The sequence below is a fragment of the Triticum urartu genome, chromosome 6, assembly GCF_003073215.2.
Source record: "Triticum urartu cultivar G1812 chromosome 6, Tu2.1, whole genome shotgun sequence".
Lineage (NCBI taxonomy): Eukaryota > Viridiplantae > Streptophyta > Magnoliopsida > Poales > Poaceae > Triticum > Triticum urartu.
In genome coordinates, this window is record NC_053027.1 from 533,588,076 (window position 1) to 533,606,140 (window position 18,065).

General features: G+C 46.5%; 1 protein-coding gene across 34 annotated transcripts; it reads left to right on the forward strand.

Moving 5' to 3' along the window:
- Positions 1-8,822: 8,822 nt before the first annotated feature.
- Positions 8,823-16,174, forward strand: LOC125514967. Of its 34 annotated transcripts, none has more exons than XM_048680368.1 (8): positions 8,913-9,404; positions 9,561-9,685; positions 9,835-9,881; positions 10,701-10,711; positions 11,003-11,134; positions 11,206-11,375; positions 13,023-13,147; positions 15,919-16,174. In XM_048680368.1, the coding sequence occupies exons 2-7, from the start codon at positions 9,625-9,627 to the stop codon at positions 13,034-13,036; spliced, it is 435 nt and encodes a 144-aa protein (XP_048536325.1). In that variant the 5' UTR covers positions 8,913-9,404; positions 9,561-9,624; the 3' UTR covers positions 13,037-13,147; positions 15,919-16,174. The 34 variants fall into 34 exon arrangements, 15 of the variants coding, with proteins under 15 accessions (XP_048536317.1, XP_048536325.1, XP_048536324.1 ...); XM_048680367.1 differs by lacking the exon at positions 15,919-16,174 and adding an exon at positions 13,596-14,066; XM_048680357.1 differs by lacking the exon at positions 15,919-16,174 and adding an exon at positions 14,139-14,309 and having other exon boundaries at positions 8,925-9,445; positions 12,422-13,835.
- Positions 16,175-18,065: the final 1,891 nt, after the last annotated feature.

An 18,065-nucleotide genomic window follows, 5' to 3' on the forward strand; every position in this document is an offset into this window, starting at 1 on the left:
AAACGGTCAAGTCTCTGTGCTTCAGTGTAATCCCTAGATCGGTAATGTTGACACACACAGTACTCGAAGGATTTATAACAGAGTGGCAATCACACACTTATTACATCGAATGTCTCAAGAGAGAACTTATTACAATAAATATGGCTTAAGGCCACCTAATACGATAACAGTGGAAGGCTTGAAAGATAAAGTGAGTCCATCAACTCCAACGGCATAACTGAGTGCATGACAAACAACCTATCACATCATACTCCTCGTCTGAAAAGTCTGCAACATGATATGTTGCAGCCCGAAAATGGGCCAGCACATGGAATATGCCGGCAATGTAACACAGGAGAGTAATGAATAGATAAATGCTATCACTACATGCATATATGGTTGGTGGAGGCTGTATGGTTAATATGTTTTGCGAAAAGCCAATTTTTTCCTACAATAAAGAAATATATTTTATTAAACTATCATGGTAGTTGAGAAACATCGAGAAGGTTCCTCCAACTCAATCCCAATTAAAAGTAATTATCAACCCAACAAATTAATTTAGAGTGATGAGATTCATATGATAATCCAAGAACCAGATACTCAAGATGTCCATAACCGGGGACACGGCTAACCATGATTAGTTTGTACACTCTGTAGAGGTTTGCACACTTTTCCCCACAAGACTCGATCTCCTCCGTTGGATTTCTCGCACTAGAGGGTGTTTGAGAAACGGATAACCGAGACACAATCTTTTAGAAGCATTTGCTCTCTACTCCGGGCGGACCGGTACACCTACAATCCCCTACATCTGCTAGTCCACCTCTTCAAGAGCTCACGCAACTTACTCAACTATGCCAGAGCTCATAATGTCTTGTGGCTGCACACGGAAGTTTTTAGCATGAATAGTCTTATGATCCCTTTGAGCCTGGGTGGCGGACCGTAGGATGATCACACGGGTACTCCGGATATCCTAGGACAACACTGGATTTTCCAGGTGCCCACAAGCATTTCACCCAGATGTGTATTAAAGTTGCCAACTTAAGTTGAACCATTAATTAACAACTCACAACTGTAATGGATACACTCAAACCCAATCCACGTCTGCGAGCATAACATGGCAATGTAAGCATAACGTAGAAGTAACTCCCAAGGGTTTGATAATAAAACAGGCAATAGGTTCTACCTCATCATCTACTTTCCAGACCCACATGTTAAGAGATCCTACTCATGCAATGTGTGAAGATTGAAACTAATGCATAAAAACCGGGTGATAAAGGGGTATCATCAAAGTGTTACTTGCCTCGTTGACGATCTGCAAATCCTAAAGACTCGTAGTAGCACGCTTCGCACTCCGGGTGTTCTATCATAAACAAACAATTGCATACATAAGCAATCAAGCAAGGATGTGTGGTTAAATATCAAATAAAAAGATCTAACCAGAAAGTTCAACTGAAGAACTCCGGTTTGCAAAATGAATCAAATCAAACGGAGCAACGAAACTTAAACTGCGAAAGAAACAAGATCCGATTAATAATCTGGACTAAAGTCAAATTTTAGAGTACCAAAATCTTGTTCAAGTTGGTTAAACAGAAAGAGGGCTTTGAAACAAAGATCCAGGCGCTTGAATCGCCTGATTCCGATAAACGAGCGAAAAGATAAACTAAAACTAAGACCAGGGCAGAAATCGCGATTGAAAATAATCACGGAAAACCTTAGAAAAAGAAAAACCGACGAATGGACTAACGAATGAATGTTCGCTGTCTGTGACTAACGGATGAACCATGTTCGTTAAAACAAACGTACGAACATCCGCAAAATAAATAAACCGACGAAAAAACTAATCTAATAGAAAAAAACGAGATCTAGGGTTTCGAAAGAAAACCGAATGGTTTTCTCGCGAAAACCAGCGGCTGCGGCTACCTCCGGCGGCAGACGTCGAGACGGCGGTGCGGCGGCAGCGTGGCTCCGACAGGTCGGGCGCGGGCGACAAGGTGGCGCGGCGGGAGGCGGGCGGCGCTAGGGTTTCGGGGCTGGGGCGACTTGGGCCTCGGGGCTCGGGGGCGCGGCTTATAAAGCCTCGGGCTAAGTGTCCTAGCTGGACACGGCCCGGTAAGTCGGTTCGCACTTTTTTTTAAAATAAAATGAAAAATATTCTGACGCGCTGAAAAACGAAGAAAGAAATACTAAACGGACTTCAAAAATCCTGAAATAAATTTTCCCTGTCCTCTAAAAATACGCCGGACAAGCTGAACATTTATTTGGGCCACAAATGCAATTTTGAAAACACATATTTTCCTAATCCAAATAAAATAGCGATAAAATCCCAAATAAAAATACAAATTGATTTTAATATTTTTCTCCAACATTTCATTTATTTTGGAGAAGTCATATTATCTCCTCTCATATAATTTTAATATGAAATATTTTCGGGGAGAAAATAATTAAAACCAAAGTGATCCTTGTTTCAATATTTGAGAAAAGTTCAAATATGAGAACTAGGAAAATCCCCAACTCTCTCCGAGGGTCCTTGAGTTGCTTAGAATTTCGAGGATCGCAAAACGAAATGCAATAAAATATGATATGCATGAATGGTCTATGTATAACATTCCAAATTAAAAATTTGGGATGTTACAGCGTGTCCACAATATATAGTTAAAATCACTCCACTCTATTTAAAGATAAACAGCTGCCAGAACTCAAACAAACCCAATTGTTTCGTATAAACATGAGGACGACAAGTGCAATGCTAAAATGGTGGCACTCAATAGTTCTACGATTTGTCAAGAATTAGGATCGTCGTCGGGAACAAATCAAGTTACATGACAACCAACAGCTAGGTCAAGCCATTCAGCCGGCAGAGCTGCGAGCAGATGCGGGCAGAGTTAGCAGCTAGGTCGGATTATTTTGAAATTAGTGTACACCATAATTATCCATGGAAGCACCCTCATGGAAGCCCTCTTCATGCCTCGCTTTGCTGCCATCACCAATAATAGAAATTCACCATGTCCTTCTATATAGAAGTAGAAGTAGATGCGTGAGGGAAGCATGTAAGTGTGAGAAATTATCCGATGACACAGGATTACAGCAAGCATCTGCTTCATGATGATTCCACGTGAATAAAAAAATTGCTTTGCTTGAAACTACATGGGTAGAATACCTTTGACGAGGCCACGATATTGTCAAGAGGAACAATAACATATTTAATTTAAGAAGTTGACTTGCACTATTTAGCATCAAATCAAGGACAAACATGATTGATCTGAGACCACCAATTTGGTGATCCAGTGAAATGCAAAGGCATAAAGCATATCCCTTCCATTCCAGAATATAAGGTGCACACGCTATTGAAGATTTTACTTCAACCATAAATTAGACCAATAATACATAAAACATGTTACTGAAAAATTATGCCATTGAAAACTTATTTCCAAATGAATTCAATCGTATACTTTTTAAGACACATAACTCACATTTCACTGGTTAAATTAGTGGTCAAACTTAATCTCAAAAGGCGTGCACACCTTATATTCTTGAACGAAGGGAATACAATTTAGGGTCTCTTTGATTCAAAAGATTTTCATAAGATTTTTTATAAGTGTTAGATGCCTTAAAAAAAACAATGTTGACCGTTCGATTCGTAGAATTGAATCCCATAGAAATGTTTCCTAATGTCGGAGTAATTAAACACGGATACCCCGAAAACGGCAAGATGATATTTCAAGACATCAGGGCTGGCAAAGCCTCTCAGTCCGACTGCCCGGCCGCTTCCGCCGGCTCCCCAGCCGGCTGCCGACTGCGCCTACCAGCCGGCTGCCGACTGCGCCAACCAGCCGGCTGCCGACTGCAGCCCGACACCGACAAGACCCCGACGTGGTGGCCATACCGCGGACGAGACGGCTGTACCTCGATGCCATCATGTATAGTGTCACTTGTCCCCTGGCACTATTTATGAAGTGACTCAGGGGACAAGCATGACACCCCACCATACCCCCTTGCTCCCATGCCACCACATAGCTTACATGCTAAACTAGCCATGCCTATATAAGGCACACACCCATCCATCCATCCACACACACAGACGCATGAGTTCACACATATCCATTCGGCCATAGGCCATGGGCATAGCCGGCTACTAGAGCATGTCTCATGCAGGCATACACCAAGTCAGATACCCATGGTACTGATCTCAGATACAGCTCCAGGAGCACTTTGTACTAGATATATCAGATACACTCAGACATACAGCAGTAGGAGTATTATCTCTCCGGAGAGCTCCGAAGCTGGGTAAACCACCGCGTGCTACTCGCATACCCGCTCCCGGGCCTATCAGCAGTAGTCTTACCCACACGCTAAGCCCTTGTGGCATCTGTCGACTCGCAAGCCCCCCGTGAGAAATACCACGACAGTTGGCGCCCACCTTGGGGCGGTACTACTACTACGCTACCACGCTGCTGCTGGTTTCGCTGTCCGGGCGGAACCCTTTTTTCTTCATCACCTCCGCCGCGGCGTCGCGCCGTCTCTCCGGTAGCGCTCGGGGGCTCGACATCGACCCGCCCCCAGAGCGGCCGCGAGGGGTGGCGCGTCCTCGCCGTCGGCCTCTTCGTCTTCACCACCGCGGCGTCGCGCCGCCTCTCCGATAGCGGTCGGGGGCTCGACATCGACATGCCCCCGGAATGGCCGTGAGGGGCGGCGTGACCTCGCCAACGGCCTTGCCTCCTTCACCACCACCGCAACGCCGGCCGCCCGTCCGCACGCGCCACGCACGGGGCCTTGTTTCGGTTGGCGGTGTCCATCCACACGCCGTTCGCGTATGCTTTCCGCCGTGTTGCGCCTTGCTCCGGCCGACACGCGCGCTGGCTCCTTCATATATCATCTATGCTAGCTAGCTAGACCGAAGTCAAACAATGGTCAAACTATGGCCATACACTCCTTGTACACTAGCTTGATGCAAATCGTACACAACCCGGATAATCCTCGTACCATGGTCAGATAATAGCCATATGGTAGTCAGACGATTGCCGTATACTGCTGATACACATCCCACACATTGGGTACGCACGCACCTCTGCTCATCCTCTTGTGCGTCGTCGCCCCTGCGCTTCGGCTGTCCTTCCACGAGAGTTGGCGCGGCTCCTCGCTGGCCGGCGCGGCCCGCGGAGCCCCCGCGCGTTGATCCGTTTCCTGCGTCGGCGCCCCCGTGCGCTGGCCTGGCCGGGTGCTCCTCGCCTAGTACCCCGCTGCACTCGCCAGCCGTCGGGTCCGCGTTGCTCCTCATCTCCGCCACGCCCCGCGCTCAGCCGTCCCCACACTCGGCTGTGCTCCTCCGGCTCCGTGCTCGCGCCTCGGCCTCCGGCCTTGCCTGCGCGATCGGCTTCTCCGTCCCCGCGCCGGCGCGCCACTCCCGTTCCGCCTTGCGCGCGCTCGCAGTCGGGCTCGCCCGCGTCCACGCGCCTGGCCCGGCTGGCCGCTGCCGCGCTCTGCCTCCTCCCCGCGGGCTGGCTGCCGGCTGCGCCTCATCGCCTCCCCACACCGGCTCCGCGCCCGGCTGCGCCACTCCCCTCCGCCTGCGTGCGCCCCTGTGGCCGCCTGCTCCGCCCCCGGGTCGCCCCGTGGCCGCCTGCTCCGCCCCCGGGTCGCCGTGCCGGCCTCCCGGCCTGACGGCTCCGCCTTCCCGGGCCGCCTGCCCCGCGGCTGGCGACGGGCGCCCCTACCGCCTCCGGCCATCCGGCTTCCGCGGCCGCCTAGCTCAGCCGGCTCCGCCTTCCCGGGCCGCCTGCCCCGCGGCTGGGGACGGGCGCCCCTGCCGCCTCCGGCCATCCGGCTCCCGCGGCCGCCTAGCTCAGCCGGCTGCCGCCCCGCCCCGGGCCAGGCTCGGCCTCCAACAGCACCGCGGCGCCGGCCCCGTCGCCCTCCGCCTGCTCCGTCCACGCCCCGACACCGAGCGCGCCTCCCCTCCCACTTGCTCCTCCGCCTGGAGCCGCGTGCCCGCGATGGCCCGGTCGTCTGCGTCGCGTCCCGTGGGTAGGCCGGCCTCCTCCGGCCACTCCTCCTCGCCCGAGCTGCTGCTGTCCGGCTCCCTCCGCCTCCCGCGCGACCCGGCCGGCCGGCTCCCGCGCTCACCGGTTTCCCTGGAACCCGGCCCCGTGCCGGCTCGGCCTCGCCGCCTCCAGCCGGCGACCCGGCGTTTGGCCGGCTTCGCCCGCCAACCCGGCGACCCGGCGCTTGGCCGGCTCCGCCTCGCATCTCGGCCACCTCTCCGTCCCGCGCCACTGCTGGTCCTCTGACGGGCTCGTGCGCGCCGGCCGCTGCCGGGTCCGGCTCCGCCCGTCCTCGCAACCACGCGGCCGCGTCCCCCGCGACCAGCTCCGCCTTCGCCCTCGCCGGCCCCGCCCCATGTCGGGCCTCCTCCAGCCGGCCGCGGCTCCGGGCAGCCTCTCGCCCCGCGCGCCTCGCACGCCCGTCCGGCTCCGGGTGGCCGGCTCGCCGCCCCGCCTCCACCAGCACCCGACGCGCGCCGTCCGGCCCGCGCTGCTCGCTGCTGCCGCCTTCTGCGAGCGGAAAAAGAAAGAAGAAAAGAAAAAAAATGTGTGTGTATCCGGCTGCCCAAAGTCGGGTGAAGAAAGGGTCGGGTGCCCACGGCCGGCTTGCTACAAAAAGAAAAGAAAAAAAATGTGTGTGTATCCGGCTGCCCAGAGTCGGGTGAAGAAAGGGCCGGGTGCCCACGGCCGGCTTGCTGCAAAAAAAGAAGAAAAAAAATGCGTCCGACTGCCAGATATGCGTCCGACCGTTGGCTACCTGGCCGGCTGCAAAGAGCCCGACTGCCGTGTCGGGGTCCGCCCTTCAGCCGTCTGAAGAAGAAAAAGAAGAAGACAAGGTAGTTGCCGGAAGATCCGGCCCGACCGCTCAGCAGTCGGCCCGAATCTCGGAGGCAACACCCAGCGGGTGCGCTGACGCGCCCCCGCGAGAAAGAAGAAAAGGTAGTTGCCGGAAGATCCGGCCCGACTGCTCAGCAGTCGGCCCGAATCTCGGGGGCTACACCTAGCGGTTGCGCTGACGCGCCCCTGCGAAGATGAAGACAAAGTAGCTGCCGGAAGATCCGGCCCGACTGCTCAGCAGTCGGCCCTACACCCAGCGGGTGCGCCGGCGCGCTCCGCGAGCGCCGAGTCGCGCCGGCTGTCTTCAACAACCGCGACTACACGAAAATCAATGTGAACTCCTCACCCGCATATTTTTGCACTACGCAAGCACGGATAACCCCGAGCGATGCTCGGGGGCTGTCTCCGCATTTTATTACAGTAGCATCACTGTTTGCCCCGGCACCAGCCAGAGTTGGCCCGGGGGCTGGCCGCTTGGCCTGAGACGTTAGTTCCCGCAGACAGCTTAGTACCGTGCGCGGTACCAAAGGCCCACTCTTAGTCACAGACCGCAGAGCGGCTGCCGACTAGCAAGAGTGAATGCTGGAGGCCACACACGCGAAAAACGCCCGGGAAGAAAAACGTTCGGGCGACCCGGCCGTTTTCCTTTACAAGTATCTACTCGGTTGAATCTGCTCCCAGACTCTGAGTACTGTACACTCCACTTCGCGGCTCACTCTCAGCCACAGACTGTAGAGCGGCTGTCCGGCAAGCAAGAGCACAAGCCAAAGAGTGGAGGGAACATGAAAAAGCTTGAAGGAGGCTCGGACGAAACCGAGTCGGCACCCTCCGCATAAAACTTGCAATACTAAAAGCGTATGATATATTTGCATGGACTAACTTTGTCCTTTTTATGATCATTTTCATGAACATTTGCCAAAAAACCTCCGCCCAACTTTGCCAAGTTGCCCGGAGGCTTGGGGGCTACTGTCGGAGTAATTGGACACGGATACCCCGAAGACGGCAAGATGATATTTCAAGACATCGGGGCTGGCAAAGCCCCTCAGTCCGACTGCCCGGCCGCTTCCGCCGGCTCCCCAGCCGGCTGCCGACTGCGCCAACCAGCTGGCTGCCGACTGCGCCAACCAGCCGGCTGCCAACTGCAGCCCGACACCGACAAGACCCCGACGTGGCGGCCATACCGCGGACGAGACGGTTGTACCTCGATGCCATCATGTATAGTGTCACTTGTCCCCTGGCACTATTTATGAAGTGACTCAGGGGACAAGCATGACACCCCACCATACCCCCTTGCTCCCATGCCACCACATAGCTTACATGCTAAGCTAGCCATGCCTATATAAGGCACACACCCATCCATCCATCCACACACACAGACGCATGAGTTCACACATATCCATTCGGCCATAGGCCATGGGCATAGCCGGCTACTAGAGCATGTCTCATGCAGGCATACACCAAGTCAGATACCCATGGTACTGATCTCAGATACAGCTCCAGGAGCACTTTGTACTAGATATATCAGATACACTCAGACATGCAGCAGTAGGAGTATTATCTCTCCGGAGAGCTCCGAAGCTGGGTAAACCACCGCGTGCTACTCGCATACCCGCTCCCGGGCCTATCAGCAGTAGTCTTACCCACACACTAAGCCCTTGTGGCATCTGTCGACTCGCAAGCCCCCCGTGAGAAATACCACGACACCTAGAAAGTCATTTGTACTATATTCCGTAGGAAATCTAACATCATCCACTCATATCTCTTGAAAAAATCTTTCATTTTTCCTCTAATGCAATAAGAAAACTCAAATCATATAGCATTCAATTGGACATGACATTCTAATCATATATTTCTCCAATTTATGCGGTTTTACAATTATGTGAATCAAATAGAAGAGCAAGTCACAACAGAAAGTCAGGATGCGTTTTTTTTTTGAAATGAAACACCCCATTCTATAATCACACCGGCACATCCTAGGCCATCCGAACCAAAACATCTCTACTCCTAATGAAGCAGTTGATGAATAATCTGCGCGATTTATTTTCGCTGATTTTTTTCGTCATCCTCCCACCTCCGTTTTATTTTCGTCATCCTCCCACCTCCGTTAACTCGCTACGCTCCTGCGAGGAAAACCCGTGCCAAACAAAACCATACGATCGATCCCTCCTGCCCATAGCAGCGACCTCGATCCCATCCTTGATTGCCGACTCCTCTCGATCCCATCTCTACTCCAATACGAGCCGCCGCCGAGATCCGAAACGATCCGCCGCCGCCGAGGACCGATTGGAGCCGCCGCGGGCGCTGGCCTCCTGCCCTCGTTCGGCGCCGCCGCCGCTCCATTCCTGCTGCCTTGACCCTCTCTTCCCTCCAAGCTTGCCGCCGGCGACGAAGCGTACGGCACCGCTACGGTCGTGCTCGATCGCCTCCAGGAACCCGGCACGCGTGGCGAGGCGAGGGACTCCTGGGCTCCTTCCATCACCGCTTTGCCGATGACCCCGCCGCCGGGCAGGAGTGCTTCCGCGCCTCCAGGAACCCGCCACGCACATCAAGGTGAGGCGCCTCCTGGGCTCCGCCCGTCGCCTACCTGCAAGGTCGCCCCCCCCCCCCCCCCCCCCCCCCCCCCCCCCCCTATTCCAGCAAATCAAATGTTGGTCCAACCCTCAAGGATGAAATAAACCTTCTGTACCTGAAGAATTGTTTACACAGGTGAAGAATCCTTTCCACCTGCAGAGGGTGCCGTGCGGGTTTCGCCGGTCTGTGGTCGGCTGCGATGAATTGGGCGTCCTGCTGTCTTTTCTTCTTGTGGGTGCTATTTGTTCGTGTGGACGGAGGTACCCGTGCTGGGGTTCGTGTGGATTTAAGATTAGCCGGCATGGTTGATTGGGATTAAGATCGGACTATTCCTAAACATGCCAAATGTTGCCTGGATGATTGGGATTAAGATTGACTAATCCTAACCATGCCAATGTTGTGCTTGCAGTGCTTCTTTGGCACCGGCACAATTCTGGTCGAGTACCTACTCTTCAGGTTTGTCTTCTTCAACCTGTAGCTCCTAAACATCAGATGGCTGATTTTTGGATGATGCGGGCATGAATGGGGATTCCTAAATTTGTGCTTCAGTGTCGAATTATTATTGCTTATACATAGGTTCAGAATATGCGTCCTGCACTTTTATTGTTAAATGTTCATTATTTTTCTCATTGCTATGTAGACTCATTTTTCAAAACATCGATTTTCCTAGAGGTCTTGTTTTGGTTAGAAACCTGAGTCGTAATGGAAAAGTGCCATCTTGCTAGAACTGATTCCCATGCCCAACTAATTAGCGCCATCTTTATATAACACTCATAATCAATTTTGGAAATTGCTACATTGCATCTAGGTGACATTGTTTTCCATTATCAAGCTGTAAAACCTTCATACAGAGCGCATATATATGGTTTGGAGCCATTAGTATTGCATAAATTTGTTGCACATACATGGGAACTTGTTTTCTATGAACAGAAGCTAATTCACTAAGAATCTCTTCAGTTTTCTGGAATCGCCTTGAGGACGCAGACACCAATTTTGCAGACATCAAGTTCTATGTGATAACCATCGAGAACAGCGAGCCAAATATGATTCCTTCTTAAATTATCGAGTATATTATGCAGATTAACTCCAATGTATACTGTCCTATCGTTAACTTTCAATGTATATTGGTGTTCTTGTCGCCAACCATTAGAATATTGTTAACTGGAAAAAATCTATCAACGTTTTTGTAGGTAAGAAGTTCAGGAATCAAGATGAACTGGCATTCTACAAGTAATTAAACTGATGATGAATCATTGTCTTGTCTTCATTGTTAAGTACATTTACAGGTTAGGCCTGCTGTCTTTGGCCGAGTGTTAGTTTTATTAACAAGGATATTACAAACAAAATTTAGAAGGATTTGGAAGTTTTACACTACAAAATAATGGTAGTAGCATGTTTGGTGCTGAAAGGGTTCTGCTGCAGTGCAAGTTACTTGAGAGAAGAAATTGTTCAACTTAAATAAAATATGTTCATTGATCCAGTGGTAAGCTATTCCGAATTCATTTCATGATGTGGCTGCTCATGTCTGATTCTTGCTCATCTGGTGTTCATTTACACACTTGGTAATGATTCTGCAGTTCTTTTCCACACTTGGCCATGGTAATCAGGATTCACGGTTTCACTATTCTCAGTTCGTTTATGCCAGGCTTGGTCAAGACTATGCTACAAAATGGCCTGAAGTGGTGGCTCACTACTACTGTTATTTCCATGTTGTTCTTTTAAACTCCACTTCTCTGTTATAGGCACCTTTTTGTTAAACAACTCCACTTCTATGTTGTAGGTACCTTATACGATGCAGGGTAAAGAGAGTTGCCATACGTTTTTACGAGCAGAATTGTGGCATGCTTTGTTCAAGATCTGCTGCAGTCAGTAAATATTTGTATGGTCTGCAATTCTGCATACTACTAAAGGAGTTACAACTGAGCACTGTACTCGGAGAAAATTACCAAGGTATTTTCTGTACAAACTCGTCCAAGCTTTGTCTTGTTTTCACTAGCTACTTGATTCTTCTTGACAGAAAATTCTTACCCTGAACTAGATTAGTTACATGTATGGACTAGACTAGACACTACAAAATTCTTACACTGAACTAGGCTTAGTAGTTACATGTATGGACTACACTCTCCAATTCAGATATTCGATTAGACCTCACGAAAGTATTTTCATACGCTTGTTCTTGAAAATGCTAAGAGGAAAAAAGAATTTATGTAGCACTCCGTACCCATGTGTTAACTCCTTTAAGGATCCTTTGCGTGTTTTACCGTGTGGAGATAAAGTCGTGCCACAATTTGGCTTGACGATTCAGTTCCGTGGAGCGCAATCGCAAGTAGCTGGCATTGGCAAGCAAGCAAGCAACGCAACTCCTTCTCGACAAATTTTCCTTGAATCGTTGCAAGCTGCATGGGTATGGGATACCAATCGAGGCTTGGTTGTTCTTGTGTTTAGTGATTTGACCATATGCGTGAATTTAGGGACCCAGTGTCGAACTATCTTGTTCGAGGCTTCATGCATATGGGATACCAATGTCAGGTCGAGGCTTCATTCATATGGGGTATCAATTTATTATGAGATGTTGGAAATTATGTGTGTTAATGATAATTGATTTTTTCTCACTAATGAGTTCATTGGGATTGGAATATTTGGATCAGAATATTTTCTGAATTGTGTGAAATGAATCGAGTTAAGTAGTTTCTGAGATCGAAATTTTTCCACTGGGCTCTTCGTTGTTAGACATATGCATGTGTATGTGTGTTAAGAAGCCATACTGAACAATAATAATCCTGATCATTTATTGTCACGACCATGAAAAAATCAGGCAAGACATGAGCAATGTACTGTTTGGACAAAATGTGTTCCTTTTCCATCGTCAACTTATACACTTAGGATACTGGACTAAGTTCGGTTACAGGTTTGACTTTGATTTCTTAGGTTCCAGTTTGAATATTTGATCTATCATGGCATGTCATTGCTGACCTAACCATAAGATTGGCTTACAGGTTCTACTTCGTCCTGGCGCCACTCCCATCCTTGTCTGCCTCATGGTCGCGGTCCTAGCCGTGGATGATGCCATTGTGCCGTACTCCCTACTTACCCCTGCATGACAACCGCGCTACTATGCCGCTATGCAATCAGATGCTTGTCTCCGTCCTTGTCAGTCCACAGGCATTGCTCATATTTTTGTCCCTAAAAAATATTGGAGAGATATGCTAATTTCCTGAAGTTGAATGTTCTCTTTGAGCACCTCAGTGATTAAAGATTAGATGGATTTTCCCCTAGGTACATTGTCATGTAAGGAAATTTCCTCAAAGGTGTTTCAAATTAGTTTGCCGAATTGCTGATTGTACCGCTTGAATGCAGCTAGGAATATAGACCAAGTGATGATGGCTACCTTTTGGTTCTTATAATTGAGTCACAAGCACTTATATTGCATTGTTTTTATTATAGTTCACGAGGTTGACTAATTTGTGAGGCAGTGGCAGTGCAAACATCGTCATCTTTTTTTGGTTGACAGTACGAAATAGTGGCATCTTGATGTTGAAGCAAGATTGTTTGCAAGACAACATATGACACCATCTTCATTGCCCTTTTTCGTCTCAGGAATGAAGGTTTAATGGCTGGACTATCATGCTGTCTACTTGGTTTCAGCTGTACATATCTTAATACTTGACCTTCAGTGAGGACTCGTTTCTTAGGAGAAATAGTAGGAGAGCAACAATTGATTGGTAAGTCTTGCTTGCTATTAGTTGCATAATTAATATTGAAATTCGTTAGTTTGCTTCAAGGTTACAAAGCCAGCAATGAATGAGACTATCATTATTAGGATTGAAGGATGGTTCAATGTTGTTGATAGCAGTAAGAAACACTTGCAAATGTATGTCTCGTCTATTTAAATGTGTGCTCTAAAAATAAATGTACACAACTGTCACAATATTGTTTACTACAATATTTGAATTAGAAGTAGTAGTTTTATGTTTTTGTTTAGTTTTATAGTATCTCAGTTATGAAATAAATCCAAGCCTTCCTCCAAATAGGTTTTTTTGCCTTGATTTTTATAATTCAAATAATTTTCGTATTTTATAATATTCAAACAAAATGGTTTGTAGAGTCAATGTTCTCTGACTTAGGTAGCTTTAATTTAATGCACTGACGAAGCGTTTTACCTGAGACGAGTGCTGGGAGAGGCTGATTAGGATTGCAACGAGGGGGAGACGTCGATGCTGCCGCTGGCGACCGTTACCGCGACCATGGCTGTGGGAGTGAGGCGCCGGCGACCATGACATCGACCGTGTTGGCCCATGGTGTTTCTGACTTTCCACGCTCCGTTCCAGGTAGCTGCCATTCCGATTGATCCCCTCCAGGTGAGTGAGCAGCTTACACTCAACCGATGAAGGCATCCAAAGGTTCGACTAGGTGGGTAGGAACTCAGCTGGGCTCACTTCCATTTGCATTCTTGTCTGCAACATCGGATACTCCGGGAGGTTCATGCATGTTTGTTTTCTATATGTTTTTTCTCATAATGCAGGGCACAAAGATAGGTCTCCTTTTAGTTACCATAGATTTTAGTTTTTTTCTGCTTACTGTCTTCTCCACTTTCTTGTCAGATTAAGCAACTAACAAATGAATCTGTGCACATTTATACCATTTTTGCACTCATTTGTGGGGCCATCTATGTTGAGTATGTGTGTTCTGCTATTCTGCAACTTAAATCAATAGGTAGTGAGAAGATTCAATAGTTTGAGCCTCCTCCACTTCTTCTGTACAAGATTGGTCATTTTCCAAAGGGATGGAAGTAGCTGTTTAGAGGATCCACTCACATGAGGTACACCTCATAATTTTAATGTGAACTTAAATATTTTGTATAGCTATCCAAAATTTGTGGATGAACTGGGTCTTGTGTTGCTTAAAGAGTTTGGAGCTCGGACTAATGTTAGTATTCTTTGTCACATTGAACCCGGTATATCAAATGGTTATATGGTAGATTACAGAACAACATCAACACAGGCAACATTGATTAGGTTGGTGTGCATAAGATGGTCCTCAGTGAGGAAGTCCATGACAGCCTGCTAATCCTAGGCGTCAAGGCCGATCGAATCTGATCACGACAATCTCATTGTGTGTTAGATAAGGCAAGAGTTCCGCACTTGCTCCACTGCCACCATTGCCACTATTTGCCGCCGGCGCTTGATGCAGCGGAGTGTGTAAAAGGAGAATGTGAATAAGGAAGTGTGCACGGGAGTAGTCCGTACCTTTTTATCACAGCGAGGGAGTTAACCCACACTAGCTCCACGATCTGCTGACCAGCGGTTGCCTGGTTCGAGCCGATCAACAATTTCCATTGAGAGCGAGGTGGTGCAGGGCACCTCGTGGATGACCCTGTGTATGCTTCATAACCAAAACATAGTCTACTTTTGGTTATCTGATTTTCTTCCATATTTGTCCCAATAAAATTTGGTCCCATGGTAACTCACAGGCACATACCTCGACTATAATTATTTCAAAAAAAGAGACAAAATATCACATAATATATAAATCATTTCATATATCATGCCAGCAAAACCACATTGTGGTGGTCGCCCTCAGCTATGACAGTGTGCATTTCTTAGAACTGGGAATCGTCCGATTCAGTGTGGAGGAGAGGAGGGGCGGACGACGCCATGCAGGGAAGGAGAGAGAGTAGTGAGAGGAAGTTGCGATCTGAATGATGTGGTGCAAGGGGGGAGGCGGCAGTGAGATACCGTGGAGGGGAGACATGACAGCGACGATGATGTGGCGAGGAGAGCATGATGGGGTAATGAGGTATGAGTGTGAGCGTTGTGCCAATGACAGTCATCCTACTTTTTTTAAGATGAGAAGAAAAGGAGTGGTTGTTGCTTTTTGTTAGGGAAAATTGATTGCTTGCCGTTAGAGAAATGTCACATACTTTTTTATATAGTGAAAAATATCACATACCCTAGGAAGTCATTTCTGGAGAATAATTACCCACAAGTGATTTATAGGTGAGTCTACAAGCATGATGCCTCACTTCGAGTAAAAACGGTCACATGCTCGAAGCAAGCACTTGACCGATGAATATATACTCTCTATGTTCATAAATATAAGTCTTGTAAGAGATTTTAATATAGACTACATACGGAGCAAAAATAAGTGAATCTACGCTTTAAAATACTTCTATATTCATCCGTATGCAGTAGTCAATATTCAAATATCTAAAAAGACTTACATTGGATTATATATGGGCTTATCTTAGTTTTATTTTATTTTAGTATGTGTTTATATACTCACTTTTGGAGAATAGAGATAACAACTGACGGCTTCCAATGATGCTTTGAAAATGTCCATTGACAAAGCTTTATGATAGATGGACTGAAAACTTATTGAGTGTTACCCAATTGAAAGAGATGCATACAAATAATTATTCTTTTTTATATACTGTTGCACATGATAATACAAAATGTGTCTCCCCTTCTTATTTTTATATGTCTATTTTTTGCAGGGTATGAAAGAGATAAAGATGTATTATGTTGATGTTCAAAAGGAATCCATTCGACAAGAGTGTTGACATGATGTTGTTGGAAGGGACCAAAAAATCATCGAGTTAAATACAACAATACATGTATATATACAATCAGAACAAAAATTAAAAGGCCCGTGGCAACGCACGGGCATTGTACTAGTTCATACAATGGAGCATACAACGACACTATTGATAAGTCAAAATCAGATTACATCAATAGATTTAATTAAATGAACTGCCCCAACGTCTTATATTCAGGAATTGAGGTAGTGTGTTTTAGTATTTTGGACCACATAAAGAAGGACAGTATAATCTGTAAACACTACATCATTGTCATAAAGTCTGCAATTCCAAATATTAATCTTCAGGTTTGCTGTATGCATATTAATAGGTTCTAGAAATTAACAGGACAGGACACCATATAATGGAACTTCCCTGTGCTCGGGGATGAGACGAATCCCAAATCTGATCCGCCATGATAACTGACTCATATGTTTCTTTGCCTAACCAGAGCAAGAGAAATAAACAAAGAAGGAAATGCATGATTCAACTTGCCCCTAGCCAAAAAGTTTGTGCAACTGATAGTGGCAAATGCTCTAAACTAACATAAACATGAAGAAGATATGATACAACCATATGTTTGCTTCACATTTAACCTGATGAGTAAAGTGAAAAAATTAGAACTGTGCATAATTGACACCATAGAAAGAAACTAACACGGGTTGCTTAATTAAGCAAGAACTGTAAGCAGAAACAAATACAATTAATTACCACAGAACCTTTAACTGAATGTGGTCTTTATCTTAAGGCATGCAATAAAAATAACTATGCATACAGCACATATACACACACAAAAAAAGCAGATATAAGAAAATTGTTAAAGCATGAAGGTAAATCCAGAATGACAAATGTCATGTAAAATATAATTTTCTCTGCATAAAACTTGAGTAGCAGGGAGAGACATACAATACAATATAATTTTCTCTGCATAAAACATGAAGGTATAATTTTCTCTACACACACTAATGCAGGGAGAGACATATATCACCTTGAGTAGCTCATCTACATACAATACATATGAAGTGTGATTCAAGGACTGAACTCACACAAGTACTGCAATTTCAAGACGCATATATCTCCCTAAAAAGGGGGACCCGCAAAGCAAATCGAGAATCAAACCATACCTATCATGCGGAGCTGTTTAATTAATGGTTGTAGACAGTAAGTGAAAGGCCAAAACAGGACTGCAGGGGCCAGCATCACCTTTGCTGCTTCACTCATTTTAATACTTCAATGGAACAATATAAGTAAACATCACTTTTAAGAGACTCGGCATCAAACGAAGGGGCAAGTGATGCACCAGCACCATATAACCGTCCGCAGGGTTTTGAGGAACTCATCTTCGCGGTCAGCCTTGAGATCTTGTAAATAGCAGGGACTGTTAGAAAACAGGCCTCCAAAGGATAAAACAAATCATAGAACGATTTGGTCAAGAAAGATCGTGCCGAGACTATTATGTAGAATTTTGCTAAATATTCATGAACTGTAAGAACAAAACTGAGGAAAGCAGATAAACAAAAGACCGTTTACCAAATGATTAGGATCGTCAGGAAAAATTAAAGTTTGCAGAGTAGTGAAGGTTTATAAGAAGAGTTAATTCTGGCACGTCATGCCAAACAAATGAGGTAGCAGGAACATACCATTAAGAGATGTTTTTTTTTACAATAACCATTAAGAGGTGTTTGTTTCACAAAGAAATCCCCGTTACCTGTTTACGGGAGTAAAGTGCATTGTATTTAAAAATTCACGAATTTAAAAACCTTGGCACAAATTTAATAAATGTTCATGAATTTCTAAAAATGTTGGCAATTTTTAAATCTTTTATATATTTAAAATTGTTCATGAATTTGCAAAAATGTACAGGGTTGAAATAAAGTTCACGAATTTAAAAATACGTTTATAAATTTACAAATGTTAATGAATTCAAATGTTCATGGTTTCAAAAGGTGTTCACGAATATGAAGAAAATCTTCAAGACTTTAAAAAAATGTTCAAATATGGAAAAACATGTTGGTTGCGAATATTTTTTTTAAAGTCATGAAAGTATATGAATGCTCGTGCATATT